At 34.3% G+C, this 13,261-nt stretch overlaps 1 protein-coding gene across 7 annotated transcripts in view; it reads right to left on the bottom strand.

Moving 5' to 3' along the window:
* The window catches only part of mctp1a (multiple C2 domains, transmembrane 1a), a 209,647-nt gene that overhangs the window by 115,932 nt on the left and 80,454 nt on the right, over window positions 1-13,261 (bottom strand). For 6 of the 7 annotated variants that reach the window (XM_051110080.1, XM_051110082.1, XM_051110079.1 and 3 more), the window contains exon 2: window positions 12,011-12,128. In XM_051110080.1, the coding sequence (XP_050966037.1) occupies window positions 12,011-12,128 (118 nt within the window). Of the gene's footprint in view, window positions 1-12,010; window positions 12,129-12,333; window positions 12,385-13,261 lie in introns of those variants that run through there. The other variant, XM_051110085.1, reaches the window with a different exon arrangement.

The following is a 13,261-nucleotide window of genomic DNA, read 5'->3' as shown; positions in this document are numbered from 1 at the left end:
AAGGCACTTTATTAAAGAAAGACTCCAATATTTATATGGTAAAATAGGGAAGTGAAAGATTAAACATCACACCCTTCAGGAAGCAACAGTACATCATGTCCTATGATTCTCTAGGCTAGACTTATGTCATGTCTGCTTTTCAGGTTAGTATGAGAAGGGCACAGGAGGTCAGGATTATTACAATCTCACAATGGCCACTTTAAGACAGAATGTCTTACTTAACACATATATATACACGTATAAAACAATCGTATTAGTATTAATATTTATTAATAATAGTATTAATTTAACATAATTTAAAATGTAATTTATTTCTGTGATGGCAAAGCTGAATTTTCAGCATCATTACCCCAGTATTCAGTAATACATGATCCTTCCGAAATCATTCTAATATGCTGATTCGCTGAAAACAGTTGAGTTGCTTAATATTTTTTTGTGCAATCCATGATACATGCATTTTTTAACAAACAGAAAGTTAAAAACAACTTGTGTATTTGAAACAGAAATCATTGGGACATTATAAATGTTTTACTATCACTTTTGACCAATTTAATGTGTCCTTACTATATGAAAGTATACATTTCTTAAAAAAAAACAAAAAAACTATTTTAAAACATATTTAAAAATAGTGGTTCGGACAAATGAGACAACTAAGGCTATTTAGTGTCACTGATGTCAAGCATGTCACAATGCATTTTCAAATGAATTGCGCTATGGCTGCAGGTCAAGATTTTAGGCAAATAATGAGGCAAATTTCTGGGAGAAAAAATCTGTTTCTCACACAGACCTTCAAACAAGCTGTATGGAAGCTAGTTTCCACCACTGAATAAAAAACAAGTTAATTGTTAGCTTTTTATCTCACAATTCTGACTTTTTTTCTCGTAATTCAGAGTTTACATCTCGCAATTCTGACTTTATATTGCAATTGTGACTTTGTATCCTGCAATTCTGACTATATATCTCACAATTCTGACTTGACAACTCGCAATTCTGAAAAAAGTCAGAATTGCCAGTTTATACCTCACAATTTTGACTTCATAACTCACATTTGTGAGTTTATATCATGCAATTCTGAGAAAAAGTCATAAGTGCCAGTTTAGCAATAATAGCAACTTTTTATGTCACAATTCTGACTTTTCTTTCTCATAATTCAGAGTTTACATCTTGCAGTTCTGACTTTATATTGCCATTGTGAGATTATATCCTGCCATTTTGACTTTATATCTTTAAATTCTGAGAAAAAAAGTCAGAATTACCAGTTTATACCTTGCAATTCTGACTTTATAACTCACAATTATAAATTTAGATCTCACAATTCAGAGAAAAAGTCAGAATTGCCAGTTTTTAATCTCACAATTCTTTGCAAGTTTATATTGCGCAATTCTGAGAAAAAAGTCATAAGTGCCAGTTTATACCTTGCAATTGTGAACATTTGTTACATTTCAATTGTGAAATGTAAACTCGCAATTCCGAGACAAAAATTGTGAGATAAAAAGACGCAACTGACCCTTCGCAGGGAGCTTGATTGACAGGCGATCTTTGCCTTTGTGTATTGACGTCTTTCTGTGTTTTAAATAAAAATACCTTCTGATGTTTATTCATGTTTATTTTGTGCTTTAAGTAAATATGGAAAGATCAACATGCCACTTGAACTGATCTGTCACGACACATTAAAGAGCCACAAAATGGTATTTATTGTTTGAATTTCTTAAAAATTGCACAAATTTGACAGCTAAGACTTTGTTTCATACCAGAAATAACCTGCTCGGTCAGCGCATTGTCAGTTTCCTCTTTGCTCCGTGATGTATTTTTACTGTGTGAGAACATGATGTGTGGCAAGAGAGAGCCATGGCTTGTTGGACATAGCAACGGTAACTAAGGGAGGCAGGGGCCAGTTGCATAAAAGGTTAAGACTAGTCTTAAAAGTAAGCCAGCTATTTTTTTTCTTTAAAGCTGGTCGTCATTATTTAAATTCAGTTACATAAAAATGTAGATTAGTCTAAGTTGAATCCAAAAAAATAAGACTGATTACCCTTTGGCTAACTGCTAGCTGGTCAAACTAGCTCTTAAGACACTGTCTTAACATAGAGGCTAAGTTTATGCAACTGGCCCCAGGTCTTTGTGAAGGGTCAGTTACCTTCTTACTTTTTTTTGTTTTTTGTAGAGTTGGGGTACTCGGACTCGAGTCCGGTCTCGAGTACAATTTTTAGGGACTCGGACTTGTCACGGACTCGGATGCATTTTTACTCGGACTTGACTCGGACTCAAGCCTTTCGGACTCGGAAAATATCCCGAGTCCGTCCGAGTCCAGAGACAGTTGACGGAAATGTCACTGATTCGATGCATCATCACGAAAGTCTTGTCCAGTAGGCTACTTGAAAGCCGATGGGTTTATGTGCGCACTAGAGATGCGCGGATGAGCTCAAACGTCACCCGAATCCGCAGCTTCAAATAAATTATCCGCCCGCCACCCACCCGCACCTGTATTTTTCTCTGATGTAGATAACCGCACCTGACCCGCACCCGATCGTCGTTTACGACTATTCTAATTGTTAGTTTTGCATGATGATATGATGAATGGATGGTTAATTTTTATCAGCAGATTGATTCAGCTGATCTGCACATCGCTGCACACTTATATAAGCTTAATCGTTCGTGCTTTTAAGCCAAAGCCACGCTAAAAAGAATAACGTTGACATCTGGACGTGACTCTCCGCAATCTCTGATGAAATCAATTGGGTGTTTGAACGTCTACTGGATCCCTGGACAAAAGATTACAGGGGTTCACCCAGTTTAAGAAATATCAGATCATAAAAATCTAATTCTTTTCATTTTTAAGGTATTGTTTTCGTTATAATGTACTGATTCAAATTAGTAATCAATAATAATTGTTAATTTTACGACTCGGCAAATCTGGCGCTGGCGCGGACGGAGCGGGCGCGGGCGCATGTCAGGCGCAATCATCAAACATATTTCAAAGGAAGCCGGCGCCACATTCCCTACCGTCTTTACTATGTGTTTTGAGGGAACATTTGCATTTATTCACATACGATTGAATTAGAAATGGTGGCCTGTCATGATTTTGGTTAATGCAGGACACTACTGAATGATGTGCATCAGAGGGAATTTTATCCCACTGCGCAATGTGACGTCGTAGTGACGTGACCCTGACCGACGGACCCAATATAGACATGATCTGCACGTCTATCCGACGTCCAATGTTTAGTGGGATAAGTGGGTATACGCAAAGCCGACGGATTAAAAAATGGGTATCCGCAGGTACTGCACTACACCACTAAATATTACCCTACTCAGTAGCATTAACACATGCGTAACTCCCTTCAAACTTGATCTGGAATGTCTTTTTTTCTGTCACAACTTCTCGAACAGGTGAACACACAGACACACACACACAAATGAAATCGTTTGCCTGAAAAAAGTATTTAGAACAGGTTCATATTTTAGAAAATGTAGTTAACATTTGCCTCATTAGTGATTCATCTCATCCACCCGCGACCCACTCGCAAATAATCAGAATGCATTTTTTTCCGCGCATCACTAGTGCGCACACACTCAAAGCGCGCTCACAGAACGCGCCTCTCAGTCAGTGTGCGAATACAGTTCTCTTTCTCTTCTAATAGGCTCTGTTATTGCTACACACATGCTCGTATTGGAGACTATTCATGTAAATGAAGTCGGTTTTGTCATAAGCAAACCTTAACAGCTGGGAGAAATACTGATGCGACAAAATATTTGATCTGTGCATCAGATCTTAAAGCGACAGCAGCGTAACAATAATCAAACAACAACAACAAAAAAAACAAAAAAAAAGAGAAAATCACTCACGGTTCTTGACTGAATCACTTATTAACTGTAATAAGAATTATCTTTAATGTATACAGTGAAGATTTTGCAGTTTTAACATTTATTACTTCATGAAATGTCTGTAGTCTATTTCTGTAATAGCCTTTATATAGACCTACATAAAAAAAACTTACAAAAATAATCTACAATTCTATTTTAAAAAAAGATTCTATTTTAAAAAATATTATTTCATTTGTATTTTTGATTAATATATGTATTAATACTTTTGCTTGTAAGTAATACTTGGAGTGTTTACTTGCCTTGAGCTCGAGAATGTTTTACTTACATTAGTTGATTAGTTTTTTCTGTATTGAAATTATTATTATTTAAACATGGTGTCAGTTTCTAGCTTGAAAGTAAAATAATTTTTCTAACATCTTTGCAGCAACAGTTTTTATGGGTCCAAAACCACCTTGGGTGTGCATGATTTTCTAATAATTAAATGGCCCATCATCAATTATTACTTATATAATGTAATTTATTGTAATTAATGTAACTATAAATGCATTCAAAAATAAAACAGGTGTGAGTTTGCTGTGACTTATGGAAAGTATAGGTAGGGCTTTATACACAGTGTGTGCCATTGTAAGGACTAGGTTTATCCCTCAAAACCTCATTTTCATTAAAAAAAAAAAAAAAAAAAGTCATATAAAAAAAAACAACAATCAAAATAAAAGAGCTGCAAGAGGCTACATGTTTTCTGCTCTTAAGGTCCCATTCACCAAGATACCTACTCCTTTACCCCCACCCTTGAATTTATACATTTACTATATCAGTGAATAAAGTCAAGTCCCGCCCTATATTTTTTCACATTCTAAAACCTGTTTCACTCTAAAATGTCACATTACATAGATCAGCCATAACTTCTGTTGCATGACTGTAAGTTTGCTAAGCAGAGCATGGACACTAATTATGAGATGTTGTGAAATCAAAAATCAAAATGGCAAGATCCACTCGAGGTTTGCTTTTCTTACATTTCAACTGACATTGCATTTTTCTAGTTGTAAAGGTTAAAAACAGGGGGGCCCAAACTCGGTCCTGGTCCTTGGTTTAGCTCAAACTTGCCTCAACACACCTGCCAGGGGGTTTCTAGTATGCCTAGTATGAGCTTGATTAGCTGGTTCAGGTGTCAGGTGTGTTTAATTGGGGCTGGAGCTAAAATCTGTAGGACACCTCCCTCCAGGAGGTGGTCCAGGAGTGTTAAGATACTGACAAACAGTAGTGTTTCCTTGGACTCGGACGGACTCGACTCGGACTCGGACCTTTGGGACTTGGACTTGAGTCCGACTCGGCCCATTTTGGACTCGTCTCGGACTCGATTGGTAAAAGACTCGGACTCGACTCGGACTCGACTTAGGTGGAGTCGAACCCAACACTAGTTTTTTGTTTTCTTTAAACCAGTACCTGGTCAGTGCATGCTTTTGTTGTGCAGGCATGAACATTCTTAGCAAAATCTTCTTTTGTGTGTGTGTGTTACACAGAGGAAAGAAAAATCATTTGGGTTTGGGATGACCCGAGAGTGACTACATTATTTAAAGGAATACTCCACATAAAGATGACTGACAGAATAAGGCAGTAAAGTTGACTAGTCCCTTAATTCCTGTAGGAACATTGTGCTTCATTACATTAAAAGAGCTTATATTAAATCCAAGCAGTTTAGCAAACTGGTGACAAACAGATTTGTTTTTGTTTGTTAATGTCCATACTAAGGTGATTCCAATTTGTGTAAGACAGGCTTTTTAGAGACAGGCAAACTGCCAAGACAGAAAATGCAAATGTTAAGTCACGAAATGCTGCAGTAATGAGCAATAATAGTAGAGGAAAGAACATGAGTGTGTGGTTTCATAAAAACAACCCCTGTCTCTCATTAGCTGAACACATGAGACAAATACACTATAACATCTTCAGAGTCTCCAGTCTATAAAACATTGGGCAATATCATTACCCATCACTCAGCAGACGTGGTATTTTTCTAATTAATCTCACACATTACATTTATAATTGTGCAATAACTGAGCCACTGGACTGTAAAAGCCTTAACTACAGGTGCTTTGCATGTTGTTCACTTCCTCCACACAAACACGCACCATCAGATCATTAACAGATGCTGACAGATTGATTTCAATGCCAGAGAAAGACAACAGGAAACAATGAAACATCACAACATCCCTGATGTTATAATCCTGGATCAGTTTCTGCCAAGCTGTCCACACCATCCTAACAAACACACACAATCCTCCATAAGTCAAGGTTAAAACAAGCAGAACGCACAGAGTCTGCAACCTAAGAACAGACTCAACGCTGTCATTCATCACCGCTGACACTGTTTGTCTTCTTCACACATGCTGTTCTCAGAACATGTCTGTTGCTTTCTAACAGTGAAATGAGGGGAATATACAAGTGCTACAACAGACAGCGTAACTATGCTATCTGGCTATAAAAACAATTTAAAAATTTTAAGTGCATGCAGACTTTTTTTGTTTTGGGGTCAGTAATATTTTTATTATAATTTTATATAATTTATATAACAGTTTCCTAAAACACCAAATCGACATGTTAGAATGATCTCTGAAGGATCATGTGACACTGATGACTGTAGTGGTGACTGCTGAAAATTCAGCTTTGCATCACAGAAATAAATTGCATTTTAAAATATATTAAAACACAAAGAAGTTATTTTAAATTTTAATAACATTTCACAATTTACAAATAAATGCAGCCTTGGTGCTTTCAAACACAGCTTTCAAAAACCAAATCATACTGACTTCTAAAACAGCGTAATAGCACTAATATTTCAATATATGGGCCATTCTACAAGTCAGAGTTGGAAACATCTTGAAAAAAAAAATCTTTTTCCATAAATTTTGTATGTGTGAAAATTGTGTAATATCCAAGGTACACATATCTAGTAACTGTGTAGGTAATTTTCATATTGTACTTTCAGAAAGTTTTGGAATATTTGTCACGAATATTTGTCACCGAAACACAATAATATATCATTTAATAAGAAGGGTTATATTGACTTAAGATGTTGCTTACATCTTCCTTGTAAATATATATATATATATTTTCTATTTTATTCAAAAGTTTTCAGAGGTAAATTAATAACAGTTATGATTTTTACAATATTTCAAGTGTGATTTATGAGATTTGCTGTATTTTGAATCCAATTTTTGTTTATAAAAGGCAAAAGGTTGATCATACTGATTTTAAACTTAAGGATTCATTAGTTTGAATATACAGTTTTATGCGAAAATTTGGGAACCCCTTGCAGAATCTGTGAAAATGTGAATAATTTTAACAAAATAAGAGAGATCATACAAAATGCATGTTATTTTTTATTTAGTATTGTCCTGAGTTAAGAAATTATTAAAATAACCCTTATAGCACACGTACATCTCAGAGACGTCTATTTGACATCTGCATTTACATCTGCAAGACATCAAGGCAAGTTTGCTCATCCACAATATGTCTATTGGAAGTTTCCTATCAAATGTCAAATAGATGTCTATTAGATGTCTCAAAGATGTTTATGATTTAGAATGTATGTAAAACTGACATCTTACAGATGTCTGTCAAATGTTTGTACACAGCAGATGCTTTCCAGATCAAGAGATCTTTAAGAGACATCTTGCAGACGTACGTGTGCTATCTGGGAACCCTCTTCAAAAGTTTGGTGGAGGAGCTGGAGGGTGAAAACTTCTGAACAGGATGAAGACGTCCAAATTTTTCTTGTTTTGTTGAAATATGTTTTTTTTTTTCATGTAGTAGTGGAAGACAAATTAAGTACTATTTACCTTGATCTTCAAATTTGAAAAGTTTTCACCCCCAGCTCTTTCCTTCTAGAGCATCAGTGAATGTTTGAACCTTTTTTAATAGCTGTGATTGAGTCCCTCAATTGTTCTCAGTGTGAAAAGATGGATCTCAAAATCATACAGTCACTGCTGGAAAGGGTTCAAATATGTGAAAGATACTGGAAAACGTAAGAATCTGCAAGACCTGGAGGATTTTTCTGAAGAACAGTGCTCAGTTTAACTGGGGACTCAAACAAGGGACTCATGAATTAACATCACAAAAAAAAAACAAAAAAAAAAACAAACAGTTGTAGATCATCCAAGTACACACACATAGTATTAAGAAATAGTGTTCAATAGTGACAGATTTTTTATACTTTTGAACACATTTACCTCAAAATGATGAGGCCTAGATACTCACCATGTAGCTATGAGAGAGAGTGACACATATATATTTCCGGATCATAAATGTAGGGGTGTAGTTAAACCCAGTTTCAGCCAATGGACTAAAACACACTGTTTTGGTAGTGACATGAAAATGCTTTTTTACATTTTTTCTTTTTTTACATAAACTTCAGTAATTTACAAAGAAAATATATAAAATAAAACTTTTTTAAAGAATCAAAAGGCAACTTTTAAAAACAACAATGGAAAAAAATACAACAATTATTTCAATATCATTTTCATGAGTTGAAATTTGGTGGTTAGGGTTCGGGACAGCCACCTCCCAATTGAAAATACCAAATAAATGATGGTTTATATATATTAAGCTTACTGATATTTTAAATATTATTTTAGGTTTCAAAACATAAAAATGATGTTATATTATGTTATATTTCAATACTTAAATGCTTTTTAAATGTGTTTTTTAGTTGTGGGACAGCAGTTTGCACCAAGTCTATAGAATGGTCCATATAATCAACAGAAACTTTGTCAATATTAGCACTGCTATGATCTGTCAGGGTCACAATGTAACATTAGCGATATTATCTGTGTAAATGAACCATGTAGGCCATTGGGTATAAGAAAAGAATAAAATGTACCATGGTGATTATTATTATAAATAGGGAAGACCTAAATCTAGCATGCATTTCTGTTGACCCATGGCTGAGCCGAGAGCCGCAAATACTACAGATCATGTGGATATCCTTCAGTAAAGCACATCCTGTGTAATTAGACTAGACACACACAGCGCAAATGGAAAGCAGCAGCGGTCATCGACTTGCAGAGAGTGACGGTTCGGTGCTCAATAAACATGCTATGATAATAAACACTGGAATGCAAATTTATGCAAGTCAATGCAGAATCCAGATAAAACAGAGAAATGTTTATGTTTGAAAGTAAAACTTGCAAAATCTATGCAAAGTTTAATTTTAGCTATTCAAATTTCAAACAATACACGGGTGAATAATTTTAATCTCGGCTGCGTATTCTATTATTGTTGGAGGAAAGCGTGAGATTTTTCCTCTCAAGGATTACTCAGGATTTCTCTCAAGGGGGCGTATGACTGACTGTATGACTCACACAGAGCAGAATCTCGTGTCTCGAGGGCAGGTGAGCTGCCGAGGTCTTCGCTCATTATTTTAACGTGTGTGTCTATTTGGGTGAGTCAAAAAGAGAGAGACACAGAGGGCGTATGAACAGATCTGCAGCACCATCCATCAGCCCCTAATGAGACCATTACTGCTCCAGTCTGTCCCTCTGTCATTCAAAAGCACTAACGCCCGTCCTCTCACATGACACCACAGCAGGTCTGAAGTAATGGGCAGGACTGTAGAGTCATCCTCTGGTGAGCTCAAGGTTCTGCTGTTGTCTGCTGAGATACACATGAGTCAAGGTGACCAGAGCAGAAGATCTATTTAGCCCTGACTATTTCTGTTTCTTCACTTTACAAATTTTCTCTCACAGATTTAGAAAACATTTCATGATAGCAGAACAAAAAGGGGGGCGCTAGAGATTCAAACTATGATGTAAATTGTAAATATTTACTTTGATTTGCTTGGGGTGTAAAGTTAAAGGGATAGCTCGTCCAAAAATAAACATCATGTCATCTTACTCGCCTTTACGTTGTAAAGTAAATAATGATTATCCCTTTAAGTAACATTTACATTTTGAATATCACATTGATTTTTATCATGTTTTACTTTGTGCATAAACTATTTTATTGTAATACTTAATTGGTCTCATTTGTTAACATTAATTAATGGATTAACTAAAATGAACTAATAATGAACAGTTGAACTAACAATGAATGAATATATATTTTACACCATTTATTAATCTTTGTTAACGCTAGTTATTAAGTGTTCATGTTCATGCTAGTTTGCAGTACACTAGTTACTGTTAACAGATACTTTTACAACTTTTAATAATGTATTAGTATATTTTGAACTTCATATATTAACTAAGATTAATAAATGATATATAAATATTGTTCATGTTAACTAATATAGTCATTCGTGTAAACAAATGAAACCTTATTGTAAAGTGTTATCATTTTATTTATTTGTTTGTTTTTATTTTAAATCCAGACCAAATTAAACAATAAAATTCTAATACATAATAATAATAATAATAATAATAATAATAATCAAAATCATCATAATCATCATCATTTTTAATATATTAAAAATATATAAACACTGAAAGCAAATTAATTACCAAACACCGGAGAAAAAATTAATTTGTAATTGACATTCATTAAAATAAAATGTTATATAAAATATAAAAATCTATATAATATATAATGGCAACGGCTATTTTCACTAAGAGCAAACAGCAATTACACTCTATTTACACTAAGTGAAAATCCAGAAATATAAATTTTATAAAGTGCAAATGTATGCTATTTAGATTCTATTTACACTAATTGAAAACAGCATATTTTCTTAGCCATATGCTATTTACACGCAAATATAATATAAGTACAATTTATTTATTTATTTTTTTAATGTTTTTATTTATTTTAAATTCAGAGCAAATTAAACAATCACATTATAATAAAAACATTAACATTAATAATTAACTTTTATTTTTATTACTTAACATTAATAAAAACATGAATCATTCTTCATATATTCAAAATATGAATATATGAATTTATTAAAAAATCTAAAATATGAAAACAAATATCGAACACTGGGGTGAAATTAATTTGTTATAGACATTCATTAAAATAAAATTTTATATAAAATATAAAAATCCAAATTATATAAAGTGCAAATAGACGCTATTTAGATGCTATTTTCACTAAGTGTAAACAGCAAATAGATTCTATTTACACTAAGTGAAATAGCACAAAACAGCCATATGCTGTTTTAACTAGGTGCAAATATAACATAAGTGCAATTTATTTAGTTATTTATTATTTTGTTATTTATTTTAAATCCAGTGCAAATTAAACAAACAAATCATAATAAAAACAACAATAACAATAATTTTAAAATATTAGTATATTTAAAATATATACAAATTGAAAACAAATTAAATACCCAACACTAGAGAAAAAAATAATTTGTTAGACATTCATTAACATTAACATTAACATTTTATATAAAATATAAAAATCTAAATTTTATAAAGGCAGCGATCGATTCTATTTACACTTAGTAAAAACAGCAGGATTTTCTTAGCAATATAGTCCAAATAACGATATATTCTATTTACACTATGTAAAAATATGAGTATTTTCTTTGCAATAGTAGTAGTTACATGCTGCTTCTACTTCTTAGTGGCAGATTTCTGCACCTCAGTATTGTAGTACATTTTTAAACAGTATGCAATAACAACGTATTGAGTGTAAATTAGTAATTTTATTAAAATTATTAAATGGATGCCGCTTCGGTACAATAAAGCCCTATACCTAACCCTAACCTTAAACAGTGAACACCCCAGAGGGACATTTTTTTCCACTTTTCAAATATTTCCTTCATTTTCATTGAAAATAAATGTTTTTTTAATGTGATATATGAGGTAAAAAGGGAGAAGAATGAGGCCAGCAAAAGGCGGATTCGAACTCAGGTTGATCACGTCAGTAAGCTACTGTATATACTTTACCACTTACATCACTAGACCTTCTGTTTAACAGGCATCTTTTGCAATGTTGTCTAACCCAGTCACCCACTGGTGGGTGGAATTAGTGTAAACAGACACATTTTTTATGACTTTTGGTGAACCTACAAATGATTTAGTGACTTCTTTGAATAAAACAAGTTCATTTATATGTCACCTTCAGGGCACATTTTGACAGTGAATGTTGGGTGGCAAACTGCTACAATACAAAAAGTGCTTACCAAAACCTCAGAAATCTAAAAAAGTCGCACAGCAAAAAATGTGGTGAAGAGGGCACGTACCTCCCCTGTCCCTGATGGCCAGATTATTGCCCTTCTTCAGCACAATGTCCAGTTGATACATTCCTGGCTTTGACGGGGGAGGATGTTCTTCATTACTTGGCTCCACAATATTGATGCCCTACAGGAGGAGAGGAAACAGTGAGGTGGTCAGACAGGCCTACATACAGTACACACCGCACTAAGATATCACGCACATCCTTCAGGGAAACTATATCCAGTTTAATGCCTAATCTTATAAAGACTTAGAACATGTTGGTACATCAGCTTCTCCTACCAAACAGTGCAGCTCAATAGAATAGAAATAGCTCTTTTAAGGCTCCTACCTTACTCTTGACTGTAAGATACGGCAGCGGAGAGAAGAAAGGATGTTTGCATTTCACCCTGCCCTCACAGTTACATAATCACTCTGCCTCTACCATCTCAAATCCAGACCTCACAACCCTGAGATGTTCAAAAGAGCCAGAGTCCTCACTCGCCTTGCCTTCTGACAAACTTCAGGCTGTAGTTCTGTGAAGGTCTGGAAATGTTAAGTCTCTGCTAATGTTGTCGTGATAAGACCATTTAACAGTCACCCTGCTTCTGAGCAGGTCATCAGACCTTGACAAAGTATCAAAGAGCAACATTAAAACCCGATTATACTGCAACAGAAGATAGAATGCTAATTTTCTGAAGACTGTAGGGCTAACCATTAGCAGCTGTTTGATTTACATGTTTTTTTCTTTTCTAATTAAACATGGAGCTAGTTTGTTACTCAATAAGAACTTCTTATAAGTTCCTCAGTTTCCAGTATTTACCACTGAGACACTCTGCCTCTATAACCTGCACTATCAGAGCAATATGAAATCTGCACCTTTATATTAAAAGAACAATAATTCTGCAAACTTCCATTAAAGCTCTATCACCAGTTTCTTATAATAAGAAATATGCAGTGCAGCGTACTGCGGGGTGTATGCTAATCATGTTTAGGTGACTCAGGGAGATATTAGTGCACAGCAGTAAATTACTTTACTGCTTTATACCCTCATAGGACTTTGGGGACAATTTTTGGTTGCTTTGCCATAATTCTTAAAGCATGTACACCCACACACACGCTCGTGTTTCTACACACACACAAGCACTCACAATATATGAAACACTAAATAAAACTGGTGGTTAGCTGCTGATGTGAATGTAATGTGTTGTTAGTATTTTTTTCTAAAATAAAATAAAATAAAATAAAATAAATCCCCCTTATGACAAAGTCATAAGCTC

The sequence above is a fragment of the Labeo rohita genome, chromosome 5 (genome assembly GCF_022985175.1).
Source record: "Labeo rohita strain BAU-BD-2019 chromosome 5, IGBB_LRoh.1.0, whole genome shotgun sequence".
Taxonomy (NCBI): Eukaryota; Metazoa; Chordata; class Actinopteri; order Cypriniformes; family Cyprinidae; genus Labeo; species Labeo rohita.
Note: the sequence above shows the minus strand (reverse complement) of the source record. Positions and strands in the feature narration are given on the sequence as shown.